This window comes from Rhinichthys klamathensis, unplaced genomic scaffold, assembly GCF_029890125.1.
Source record: "Rhinichthys klamathensis goyatoka isolate OS25496 unplaced genomic scaffold, OSU_Roscu_1.1 h1tg000518l_1, whole genome shotgun sequence".
In the NCBI taxonomy this organism is placed as follows: Eukaryota; Metazoa; Chordata; class Actinopteri; order Cypriniformes; family Leuciscidae; genus Rhinichthys; species Rhinichthys klamathensis.
Window position 1 is genome coordinate 135,001 of NW_026606997.1, and position 13,797 is coordinate 148,797.

The 13,797-nt window shown below is 35.7% G+C and overlaps 1 protein-coding gene across 3 annotated transcripts in view; it reads left to right on the plus strand.

The window, feature by feature from the left end:
* Nucleotides 1-8,059, plus strand: part of dlgap4b (discs, large (Drosophila) homolog-associated protein 4b) — a 51,423-nt gene extending 43,364 nt beyond the window's left edge. For all 3 annotated transcript variants that reach the window (XM_056238317.1, XM_056238319.1, XM_056238318.1), the window contains 4 exons: nucleotides 1-248; nucleotides 4,309-4,400; nucleotides 5,744-5,899; nucleotides 7,213-8,059. The exon at nucleotides 1-248 is cut by the window's left edge and continues 258 nt beyond it. In XM_056238317.1, the coding sequence (XP_056094292.1) occupies nucleotides 1-248; nucleotides 4,309-4,400; nucleotides 5,744-5,899; nucleotides 7,213-7,431 (715 nt within the window). In that variant the 3' untranslated portion in view covers nucleotides 7,432-8,059. The remainder of the gene's footprint in view (nucleotides 249-4,308; nucleotides 4,401-5,743; nucleotides 5,900-7,212) is intronic.
* Nucleotides 8,060-13,797: the final 5,738 nt, after the last annotated feature.

Consider the following 13,797-nt stretch of genomic DNA (forward strand, 5'->3'; position numbering starts at 1 on the left):
CTCCTCGTCCTTCTCGGAGAGCCTGGACCCTGCGCTCGACCCGTCGTCTCTGCCCCCCCCCGACCCCTGGCTGGACAGCGGGAACGGGACGGGGAACGGAGGAACCCCGGCGCTGATGACGGTGGCCACAGCGTGCCGACGGGACGGGCACTGGTTCCTGAAGCTCCTGCAGGCCGAGACGGGCCGGATGGAGGGTTGGTGCGGTCAGATGGAGAAAGAAACCAAAGAGCACCAGCTCTCAGAGGAGGGTAAGGTTTATTTGGCATGTTCTTGTTGACTGGTGATTGTAGGGCGTCCCATATGTGGGCCACTAAGGGGCTGTTTACACCTGATCGCTTCCACTGTAAACTCGAATAAGTTGGCAAAACTCAAATTTTTTAAGTTTAAGTAAGCGCAGAACTGGCAGATTTTTATTTTGTACTTAAGCATTTCGAGTTAAGAACAATTATAATGTATGAGTACACTAATTCATACATTTAACTTCCATATAATCTCAATGTGAACACTTTTATTAGCATTATCTTAGCTAGCTTTAACAAGCTAGTTTGTTATCATACTAATTTGTTAATATGTATGTTATACAGTAGCACTTGCTGTATGATTGCAGCAATATAAAGGTTTTATTTGCTCTCAAATCAAGCTGCATGCACCACTTGTCATCATGTTGGTAACTTTCCTAAAGCCAACATTAACAGAAATTGCTCTAAATTAGTATAACAAAACATTAATCTACTAAATCTCCCACGTAACACTAATCTTGCACACAAAAAAAACATTATATTACACTTAATTTTAGCATTTACTCTCCCTTTTGAGTGCCATCGGCAAAGCATGCTGGGAAATAGACATCTAGGCCGTTTCAATTAAACGTATAACTTATGTTCATCTAAATTAAAAGAAATAATTTCATAAAACTCAAAACTATGAAACAGTTCAGTTTACTTAAAATATGTCAGTTCTGTGAACTTGAAAGAAAAAGAAAGTGCTAAATACTCATAAAAGTTCATTTTACTAAACTAATTAGTTTAATTTAAGTTTATCCTACTCAAACCAATTAATTATTTTGAGCATTAGGGTTTACAAGCTATCCGATCGTGAAAAGACCTGGTGTAAACGCTCTCCGAAATGCATTCGAGACGGATTTCAATCCGATCGCTGACACCACTTCAGGAGGAGGTCTGAGACCCGTTCCAGGCGAAACTGGACGAGTGTAAATGCATCTGGTTGTTGAAACCACATATGTAAATTTATTTCAAGCAAACGCGCAAACTATCGCAAATCAAAGTGGAAGTAAGTCGCAGGATGTTGCCGCTCTCTCCTATTGCTGTCTTTGATTTTGAAATGAGCTGATGATCAATAAAATGCAGTTCATATCTGTTGCTTTCGCTGACGTGAACTCGGTTAAATCTGCATATAGCACGGGAACTGAAGATCGGGTTTATATCCGTTTTGCGAAAACACATTTATGTGACCAGGTGTAAATGGAATCGTTTTGATAAATCAGATCGCTAAGTGACCAGGTGTAAATGGGCCCAAAGTGTCCTTGTGTGTGTGTGTGTGTGTGTGTGTGTGCGTGTGTGTGTGTGTGTGTGTGTGTGTGTGTGTGTGTGTGTGTGTGTGTGTGTGTGTGTGTGTATTATGTTTAAAAGGCATTTAAATTTGAGGAAGTGAACTAATTGAGATGATCAACACAGATTAGAGACGATACACACTCATAATCACACACACACACACTAGCCCAGACGTCTCCATATATTCCCATCAGACTTTCCATTGACTTCTATTGGTTTTATAATTATTTTCTGTATTTAGAAAACTTTTAGATGTTAATTAAGACCCTATGTTGTAAAGTGTTGTTATTGTTAACTAAAAATATTAAAAAATAGTTTACATCAATCTGCTGTCCCATATACAGTGGTGGTCAAAATTATTAGTACACCTGACAGATCTGAAAATATTGACTTTTTTTGCCTCCAAAACATTAATTCATTTCATAATGTTCATGAAACGTGCAGATAGTTGCTCTGAGCACAACGAATTTCAGATGAAGTGAGTCGTACTGTTTTTATCCACTTTTTAACTGCAGATTGTAGGCGTACCATTTGTGGACACTAAGTGCCCTTAATGTGTACTCTCAAATCTGAAGGTATCAAGCTGCTGTGTGTGTGTGTGTGTGTGTGTGTGTGTGTGTGTGTGTGTGTGTGTGTGTGTGTGTGTGTGTGTGTGTGTGTGTGTGTGTGTGTGTGTGTGTGTGTGTGTGTGTGTGTGTGTGTGTGTGTGTGTGTGTGTGTGTGTGTGTGTGTGTGTGTGTGTGTGTGTGGGGGGGTGTGTGTGTGTGTGTGTGTGTGTGTTACGTTTAAAAGGCGTTTAATCTGAGGAAGTGCACTTATTGAGATGATTAACACAGATTAGTGACTACACACACACACACACTAGCCCAGACGTCTCCATATATTCCCATCAGACTTTCTATTGACTTCTATTGGTTTTATAATTATTTTCTGTATTTAGAAAGCTTTTAGATGTTAATTAAGACCCTATGTTGTAAAGTGTTGTTATTGTTAACTAAAATATTTTTTTAATTGTTTTCGGTCATTTAAATAAAGCTGAAATAAAATAACATAAAATTAGATTAAAAAAACTGGCAAATAACTGAAATAAAATATGTTGAAGTACTATAATTAATTAAACTGATACAATACATTAAAGCTAAATAGAAATATTTGTAAAATAAAATTGTAGGGCGTCCCATTAGTCTCACATGTGTGTGTATTATGTTTTAAAGGCATTTAAATTTGAGGAAGTGAACTAATTGAGATGATTAACACAGTTTAGAGACGATACACACTCATAATCACAATCACACACACACACTAGCCCAGACGTCTCCATATATTCCCATCAGACTTTCCATTGACTTCTATTGGTTTCATACTGAGGTAATTATTTTCTGTATTTAGGTTGTACTTTTAGATGTTATTTAAGACCCTGTTGTCTGTTTTAGTGTTGTTCTTATTTACTAAAAATATGAAAAAAAATAGTTTTCAGTCATTTAAATAAAGTTGAAATAAAATAACCTTAAATATTAGATAAGAAAACTTAAAGCAAAAAAAAAAAAGCGTTGCCTTGGGAAATAACTGAAATAAAATGAGCTGAAGTACTATAATTAATAAAAATACATTAAAGCTAAATACAATTTGTTTTAAAGTAATAAAAAATAATAGTAATAAAAATAAGAGCTACTTCAAAATATTAATGAATATTAGAGATTCTGGATAAATTGAGAATCATGATCAACAGACAATTAAACAAAATAGCATGTCATTTACTAGAGGTTCTGACAAAATATTAAAATGTTTAATTAATTTGATTTTTTTTTTTTTTTTTTTTTTAGAATGAATGATTCAATGACTCACTCATAAAGACAGTTTTTCTATTACTGGATGAATCAACGTTTCTAAATACATTTTTTACCAGTCACGTGTCGCCACCTACTGGCGTAATGATGTAATTGATACAATCCTTATTTGAAGCATCAAGTTTTTTGTCTTTTTATCCGAAATATAAACTTTTATCCCACCCTTCTGTGGTAATATGAGTATTTGTAACAGAAATAATGATACTGTGTGTTTGAAAATATTGTTTGTGGAGCAGTTTCATCATGACAGCGTCTCTCAGATCTGAATGTTCGCTGTGATTTTGTCAAAGGTTTAATAGACTCAGGCGGATCGTTGTCATTCAGGAATAAGGTCGCATGAGTGTTTATATTGCGATCCTTTAATGATTAATCGTGCAGCTCTAATAAATACTAAGATCAGTATTATTTCTATACTATTAAACACCACTCAGTTCATTAGTTAGACCTTTTAAAGTGGCACACAAGCTTTGGTTTTTCTTAATGAAGTGCTTCATTAATTAGGTTAATTACATGTGTTTTGAGCGGCGCTAGTGTTTCTACCGCACAGTCTTAGTGTGATAAGCCTGTTTTAGTTCAGTAGTTTTCTATCTCTCTCTCTCTCTCTCTCTCTCTCTCTCTCTCTCTCTCTCTCTCTCTCTCTCTCTCTCTCTGTCTTCAAATTTATGCATGAGCAAATTGTAAAGGTTAATTATTATTATTATTTTAAACGAGTGTTGTGTTTTTAAGATGCTTTTTCATACCTTGAGACTGTTTCTAAATCCATTGCACTCCTTTTAGCTGCTTTTTTTTTTTTTTTTACTTCTACTAAAAATCTTTAATTTTTTTTGTAAATAAAGTGATCTTAAAGTCTCTCTCTTTCTCTCTCTCTCTGTGTGTGTGTGTGTGTGTAGTGTTGGGGAAGGTTCGTAGCGCGGTGGGAAGCGCTCAGCTCCTCATATCCCAGAAGTTCCAGCAGTTCAGAGGCCTGTGTGAACAAAACCTGGTGGGTCAATCACAGCAGTTCAAACACACACACTTTAGTCCAGATACACACATACAGTGTCTTACACACGCCTCTAGTGAACAGAAGCATTTAGTTTCAGTGTCTTATTCACTGAGACAGAAGCAGAGTTAAAGGGTTAGTTCACACAAAAATGTAAATTCTGTCAGTAATGACTCTCCCTCCTGTTGTTCAACCCCGTAAGACTTTCGTTCATCTCCTGAACACAAATGAAGATATTTTTGATTAAATCTGAGAGCTGGATCACTCCTCCATAGGCTTCTTAAGGGATCGAAACTGGCCGGCCCAAAAGTTATGAAAGACATCGTTAAAATAGTCCGAGTGACTACAGTGGCTCAATCTTAAGTTTATCAAGCGACGAGAATACTTTTTGTGTGCAAAAAACAAACAAAAATAACGACTTTATTCAACGAAATACTATTTTTTTTTTTGCCGCACAAAAAGTATGCGAGTAATTACTGACAGAGTGTTCATTTTTGGGTGAACTAATTTAAGGTCGGTTCACACAGAGGACGATAATGATAAAGATAGTTTTAAAAATCATTCGAAATATAAAAGAACTGGAGCGTTCACACCGCAATTATAGCGAGAACGATTTCTGACAGCCAATCAGAATCCATCCTGCTTTAACAAGCTCGAGTATTTAAAACATTTGCTTATAATAAACGATATCGTCCGCTGGTGTGCACAATAATATAGTAGTTATCCTTATAATTATCATTCTAGTTCTTGGTGTGAATGGGCATTTATTTATACTGTTTTAGTTATTGATGTTTAGAATGTTTTTTATGTTTATAATATCCGGTTTCATTGACATTCTATTCAGTTTTTTTTTTTTTTTACACTTTTTTTTTTATGTCTATAGTTTTTATTTCAGTTTTAGTTATTTTAGTGTGTCAAGTTAATTAAATGAAAATAAGAAATGTTCCCTTGGCAGCTAGCTGAAATAAAACAAGTTTAAGTTTTATTCATTTTATTTCATTTAACGTTCATTTTCAAACTGCTCTCATCTTGCTAATTCTGTGCAACAACTTATGATTTTATGAACAATAATACGACCGTTGTGTTTTACTGATGAGGCTCTTTAAAAGTTCTGTATTTTGGACTGTTTTTGTTCGTCTGTTCTGACTAAAGTTTAGCACAAGATTCACATCCAAATCAGAAAATGGCAAGAGTTTATTTATTTAAGAGTTTATCACACATTTATCACATGATCAACATGACCTCATATCTTGAGATGCGTCGCCCTCTTATGGACAACTGAAGAAGTGCTAGCGTGAATTATTTCTTCTTTTTGCTGTTGTTCTTTTTTACTGTCCATTCAGAATGTGAACGCCAACCCGAGACCCACGGCTCAAGATCTGGCCGGGTTTTGGGATCTTCTGCAGCTCTCAATAGAAGACATCAGCCTCAAGTTTGACGAACTCTATCATCTCAAATCAAACGACTGGAAGCTGAACGGAGACTCGCCTGAGAAGCAGGTACAAACACAACTAATGAAACCATCAGCAGGTTAGACATAAATGCATATGTTAAACTGTCATTTGAAACTGTCAATGTTGATATTCTCACTATTATAGTATTTGTTAATCATTTGAATTAGTCATTTTGTCATATATTTATATATATATATAGCTTTAATTTACACTGCTGGTTAAAAGTTAGCAATGGTTAAGATTGTTTTAAATGTTTGTGAAAGAAGTATCTTCTGATCAGCAAGGCTGCATTTATTGATCAAAAATACAGTAAAAATTTTGAAATATTATTAGAATATAAATCAGCTGTTGTCTGTATGAATACATTGTAAAATGTAATTTATTCCTGTGATCAAAGCTGAATTTTCAGCATCATTACTCCAGTCTGCAGTGTCACATGATCCTTCATATGATGATTTGCTGCTCTATTATTATTGGTACTTAATAATAGCTCTTATTATTATTTGTGTTGAAGAGAGTTTTTGCTGTTTAATATCTTTGTTGAAATTATGAAATATTTTGTTTTTAGGATTCTTTGATGAATAGAAAGTTCAAAAGAACAGCATTCATTTGAAATGGAATCTTTTGTAACATTATAAATGTCACTTTTGATGTATTTAATGTCTCATTGCTGAAGTCTTTCTTAGTGTGTTGTATATTTATTTCAGTTCTAGTTTTATAATTTAGTACTTCAGCTTAATTTTCATCTAATATTAATATTTTATTGCAGCTAACAATGTCTGATGTCTCATGTCTCTTCATCTCTGATCTTGATGCTGTTAAATATCTTTGTTAAAATATCTTACAGGATTCTTTGATGAAAAATAATAGAAAAATAGAATAGAACGTTAAAAATAACAGCCTTAAATATTCTGAAATAGAATATTTTGTAACATTATATGTTTTTACTTTCAATTTTGATGTATTTAATGTGTCATTGCTGCAGTCTTTCTTAGTGTGTTGTATATTTATTTCAGTTTTAAGTCATTTAGTTCTTCAGCTAAAAATGTTCATCTAATATTTATATTTTATTACAGCTTTATTTCAGTTAACGAAATTATTTTTAACACTTGTAGTTTCAGTCAACATTAAACACTGACATATTCTCATAGACTCATTGCTGAAGTCTTAGTGTATTGTATATTTATTTCAGTTCTAGTTAGTACTTCAGCTTAAAATTTTCATCTAATATTAATATTTTATTGTAGCTAACACATTTTTTTTTACCACTTGTAGTTTCAGTCAACATTAAAAACTGACATATGCATTAGGAGGACTCAGTGTCTCATGTCTCTTCGTCTCTGCTCTTCCCGGTTCAGGAGAGCCAGAAACAGGCTCCTCCGGTGCCCAAGAAACCCGGGAAGAGTAAACCGGCTCTGGGCCGCGAGAAGAGCAACGACACCGTGGACAAACAGAGACAAGAAGCTCGCAAGAGACTGATGGCGGCCAAGAGAGCCCAGTCCGTCAAGCAGAACTCGGCCACCGAGAGCGCCGACAGCATCGAGATCTACGTTCCCGAAGCGCAGACGCGGCTCTGAGGAACACACACACACACACACACACCGTAACAAGACCAAGGGCTCCGGCATCACACCACACGAAACGCTGCTTTCGTCCGTCCACGGCGGCGTTTACTCAAACTGAGGTGAGAGAGGGACACGGAAATCAAGACGGACACTTTGTTACTTTGTTTTGGGACTGCCAAGGAAATCCTCACAGAGAATCCTCTTAGTTGCAATCATTAATATAATTATTGATATGATAATTAACATTGAGAACTGATATTATTGTCCTAAATTCTATATGAGATTGTTTTAAATGTTCTAATATTTTGGATAAGTAGAAACACACGTCTGTCACACACAACGCTTGCATAATTCCCCGCTGAAATCCACGTCTTCCTGTTTTACGCTTGGGTTTCTCTTCTTCTTCTTCTTCTTCTTCATCTCTTCCTTCAGCCGGCGAGTGAACAGAGCGAAAGGCTTCTCTCCAGATCTAGGCTGAATCTGAAATCGCCCCCTATACCCTCAAACAGGGCGTTATTTAAGTGGACAGCCATTTGTAGTGGTGTCCGAAACCATAGTGGACTCTATTGAGTGCACTTATTCAATCCCACAATGCACTCCAATAACAAGTGTACAACCGATGGACGCTCAACGGCTGCCCGAATTCCTGAATTTTTCATAGTGGACTAGCGTAGGGAATAGGGAATGAGGGTTTAGGGGGCGATTTCGGCTCTCCCGAATGTCATGTGTTTCCGGTCAGGCAGGGGGCGCTCTTCCATTTCCTGTTTCATTTGTTTTGATGTTTACAAAAGTCATGCATTGTGGTATATCACATGAAAGCTGTTGTACCTCAGTCATGTGTTCATCTCAGGTCCTGAAGTCTCACGGTTGTCGAGTTTCCATGAGTTTGTACAGGTTGTCAATCCCGGAATTCCTTCTGCTTTGCTTTAAAGGGGCTATATGTACGAATTTTCATGTATTAATCACGTTTTTATTGCTAATGTGCGACACTTTAAAAACAAGTCCTTCCCTGGCTTAGTTTGTCTATGAAAGCCTGTAGACTGATTTTTATGTGAAGGATTCGGGACGTTTTTCCCGGGAAAATCAAAAGCATGTGACGGTTACGCTCCCGAGAGTCTCTCTATCGCTCACACATGAAAATAATACTTACAATGTTCAGGATAATGAAAGGATAGGTCAATATGTCATGCAAGGAAATTTCAGATTGATTTAAACTATAGTCTCACATAGCCAGATCTAAATAGTCTGACATATACTTGAAAATCAAACTATCATAAGTGTGATAGTGTCAAATCTCAGATCTGCTGAAAACATCCACATCTCTATGATCAGACGATTAATGAACCGCTGTTTCTCACCGCTGGCATTTTTCTTGTTTATTCTACAGGTGAAACTCGAAAAATTAGAATATCGTGCAAAAGTTCATTTATGTCAGTAATTTAACTTAAAAGGTGAAACTAATATATTATATAGACTCATTACATGCAAAGTGAGATATTTCAAGGCTTTATTTGTGATAATTTTGATGATTATGGCTTACAGACATGAAAACGTTTTCACAATATTCTAATTTTGAATTTGGGGTTTTCATAAGCTGTAAGCCATAATCATCAAAATTATAACAAATAAAGCCTTGAAATATCTCACTTTGCATGTAATGAGTCTATATTAATATTAGTTTCACCTTTAAAATTGAATTACTGAGATAAATGAAGTTTTGCACGATATTCTAATTTTTCGAGTTTCACCTGTATTATTGAGAGGAAAGCGCATCACATATTTCCATATTCATCTACCCGTCGCTCTAGCAGTGCGGATGTTCGTCAACAGTTTATCACTGCTAATGTATTTCCAACTTCTTTTTACTTCTAAGCGAAGAACAAAAATACCTTCGTCGTGAGAATATCAGGGTCTTGAATCCCGTTCAGTCTCACGTGCACGAGCAGTAAGAGCTGCAGTTCACTATAACGGCCACCGGTGTCACTATAACACAGTTTCTGAACTCTGCAAACATCAACAGCCCCTTTAACTTAAACAACAGAACCTGATATTTTATTGAATGAAGTGCCTGTGAATCATTATTGTGTGTAACTACACGACCCTTGTAGCAATATCAAAGATGATAATATCACACTTACTCCCAAAAAAACGTAGTGTTGGTCAGTTTGGACGGCGCGATAAAACTTTTTTAATTATCGCTCCGTTTTAAGTAATGAGCTTAAATATGATTCTTCATTTTACTTCATAATTCAGATTCTCCTTCAAACTCCACAAAGCTATGCTTGTACCTCGGATTGTCCAGTGAATAATGTGCATAACTAATATATCAGATAATGACTAGATAAAATTACTTTGCTGTAACGAACAAATACACAATTGGTCAGGACTAAAATGTGAATCAATTTGGATTATGAATCATATGAAATCATCTTTATACATCAAAGAAGGTGATTTAGGTTTGTTTTAAATATGTTTTTTGTTATATTTGATAAAACTGAAAATTAAGATATCACATATTCATTATCCTGAGCTTGTTATGTTATAATAAGCTTATAAACTTACTGCACTTTTCATAACTCTTTCCGCACACTACCAAAAGTTTGGGGTCAGTAAGATTTTTTAATGTTAAATGCTTACATTGTGAAATATTATTACAATTCAAAATAGCTGCTTTCTATTGTAATATATGTTAAAATATGATTTATACCTGTGAATTTTCAGCATCATTACTCCAGTCTTGAGTCACATGATCCTCTAATATGAGGATTTGATGCTCAAGAAACATTTATGATTATTATCAATATTCAAAACAGTTTAACAGGATTTGATAAATAGGAACTGCATTAATTTAAAATTGAAACCTTTCATTATAAATGTGTTTACTGTCACTTTTGATCAATTTAAAAATTAAATAAAATCATGCTGACCCCAAACTACTGATCATCTTTCATCTCATCCACGCTCATGAACTCAGATGATCTTCCATTTGCAGCTCTGCGTTCATGAGCAAAAGGCCACAAATGACCCCAGATCAGCCGAACGGCCCGTCGCTAACAGTAATTGGCTGCTATTGCTGCGGTGTGAACGCATCTCTCCAGTGTCGGTCGAGTCGTTGACGCCTTTAAACGTCTGAAAACCAGTTCATCCAGAACAATGGAGCAGGATCATGAATGATGCATGATTATTACAATACTTAAAACCTTTGTTTAGTTTGATATCAGATGTACAGGAACACAAATCTTGCGATTTATTAATATTTGACACTATTTCCCCAGTTAAATCAGCATAGCTAGCACAAAGGTTCTGGCATGACGCATAAGTAGGATTTAAATAAGCACTATATATTCTGTATTTAATGGCATTTATATGTCATGGTAGTATTTTTGTACTACCTTTAATAAATTTACAAACTTTAATTACATTTTTGTATTTATTTTATTACTGTAATTTTGCAGGGAAGAAACAGCATTAGAGGAATGAGAATTAATGTTGAAAATAATGGGACGTAGAAAAATTAATTAAAAGTAAACGTTCAAATGCATTATTATAGTAATGAAAAAAAAAATGAAAAAAGAATTTTCCCCAAAAAAATGGTGGGTAGCTTTTTCATATTTAATTTTATTGTGTTCTATTTTAGTTTATTCTGTTTTATTCTATTCTTTGTTATTATTTTATTTTATTTTATTCTGTTGTATTATTTTTTATTCTGTTTTATTCACTTCTTTTTATTCTGTTTTATTTTATTCTGTTCCATTTTATTTCATTATGTTCAATTCTCTTCTTTTTATTCTGTTTTCTATTTTATTTCATTCTGTTTATTTAATTTGATTTATTCATGAGCAATTGTTCACCAAATGCCTAGGGTTGAGTTTCTTCAGTTCCCGTCCGCTCTATCTGTCTCTACACAGCAGCAGTTCAGTTCTGTTCAGTTCAATTCTGTTCAGCTCTGTTCAGTTCCAGTTCAATTCTGTTCAGTTCATTTCTGTTCTTTTCAGTTCAGTTCTGTTCAGTTCATTTCTGTTCAGCTCTGTACAGTTCTGTTCAGCTCTGTTCTGTTCATTTCAGTTCAATTCTGTTCTGTTCAGTTCTGTTCACCTCTGTTCAGTTCCAGTTCAGTTCAATTCTGTTCAGCTCTGTTCAGTTCTGTTCAGCTCTGTTCTGTTCAGTTCTCTTCAGTTCAGTTCTGTTCATCTCTGTTCTGTTCAGTTCCAGTTCAGTTCTGTTCAGCTCTGTTCAGTTCTGTTCAGTTAATTTCTGTTCAGTTCCAGTTCAATTCTGTTCAGTTCTGTTCAGCTCTGTTCAGTTAATTTCTGTTCAGTTCTGTTCTGTTCTTTTCAGTTCTGTTCATCTCTGTTAATCTCTGTACAGTTCTGTTCAGCTCTGTTCAGTTCAGCTCTGTTCTGTTCAGGTCAGCTCTGTTCAGTTCTGTTCAGCTCTGTTCTGTTCAGCTCTGTTCTGTTCAGTTCTGTTCAGCTCTGTTCTGTTCAGGTCAGTTCTGTTCATCTCTGTTCAGCTCTGTTCTGTTCAGCTCTGTTCTGTTCAGTTCTGTTCAGCTCTGTTCTGTTCAGGTCAGTTCTGTTCAGCTCTGTTCTGTTCAGGTCAGTTCTGTTCAGCTCTGTTCTGTTCAGGTCAGTTCTGTTCAGCTCTGTTCTGTTCAGTTCAGTTCTGTTCAGCTCTGTTCTGTTCAGGTCAGTTCTGTTCAGCTCTGTTCTGTTCAGGTCAGTTCTGTTCAGCTCTGTTCTGTTCAGTTCAGTTCTGTTCAGCTCTGTTCTGTTCAGTTCTGTTCAGCTCTGTTCTGTTCAGGTCAGTTCTGTTCAGCTCTGTTCTGTTCAGTTCTGTTCAGCTCTGTTCTGTTCAGTTCTGTTCATCTCTGTTCAGTTCGGTTCAGTTATGTTCATCTCTGTTCATCTCTGTTCAGTTCGGTTCAGTTATGTTCATCTCTGTTCATCTCTGTTCATCTCTGTTCAGTTCTGTTCAGCTCTGTTTTGTTCAGCTCTGTTCAGCTCTGTTCAGGTCAGTTCTGTTCAGCTCTGTTCTGTTCATCTCTGTTCTGTTCAGTTCAATTCAGTTCGGTTCAGTTATGTTCATCTCTGTTCATCTCTGTTCATCTCTGTTCAGCTCTGTTCAGTTATGTTCAGTTCAGTTCAATTCAGTTCAATTCAGTTCAGTAACCGGATGTGTGTGATGTTAGTTGGAAGCTGAAGTGGTTCAGATGGAAACAGACGAATGTTTTCAAGCACACAGACAAATCCACCAACGTCAACGTGCAAAAACACACTACAAACTCATTTGTCTGATTTTTATTCTAATATTCACTCTATAGATATCATCTTATGATCATTTATATTTCTCAGATCAATCTTTTTCTATGAAAACATCATCATATCAGTTGAATGTCTTGAATCGGTCCTCCTGACAGCCTGTGTGTTCACTGTCGTGTTTCGGTGCTGTGAGATTGACTTCCTCCCATTGTCTCGCTGTATATGTTCACGATCTCCATCATCTTCTGTGGGCTTCCCTGAGGACGACGACGCCGCTCTTGTGGATTACATTTCAAAAAAGCAAGGATGCATTTAGGAGGAACTGATGATTGACAGCCTCTGCTCACGCTGCTCGGACACTAATACAGTGTTTTCTACGCCTGTGAACGAAGTGTGAAACACAGGTTATGATCGTCCGCCCTCTCTCTCTTCAGTGTGTTTTACTACAGTTTTTGGGGGTCGTCAAAGAATAAATCATCTAAATGCAAGAGTTTGTAGCAACAAGATTTAAGATTATTATTATTATAAAGATTGATAATCAATATTTTATGAAACAAGCACATATTTTACTGACTAGGATTTGTTGAATATGTCTAATGCTGTATGAAGTTTAGGCTGTGTGTGTCAGGGTCTTTTGTTTAGTAAGAAATGCAGTAAATCTGAGTTAAGTTCAAATGTGTTTATGACTCTTTATTCTTTCTCAGCGTGGATTATGAACTGACCAGGAGTTGATATACACACACACACACACACACACATATGAAAAGAATGCAAAATACTGCATCCAATTAGGGTGTTCAACTCATGATCAGTTCATAATCCATATATATTTAATAGAAATAATAGAAATATTGTAAAATATATTGTACATGATAATAAAAATATATTATTATTATTATATATATATATATTTTTTTGTATTTATTATTTCCTGTTTGAAATGGGAAACAATCGCAGATTTCCAAGAGCTGAAATATGAGCAGAGTTTAAGGGAATGATGTTGGGTGTTTTCTGCACATTCCTGCATATGAAAGAGTGAGATTTGCCACAGGCCTCGAGGAAACACATATCTGATCTGCATACACACACATCTGATCTGCATGCAAACAAACACTGA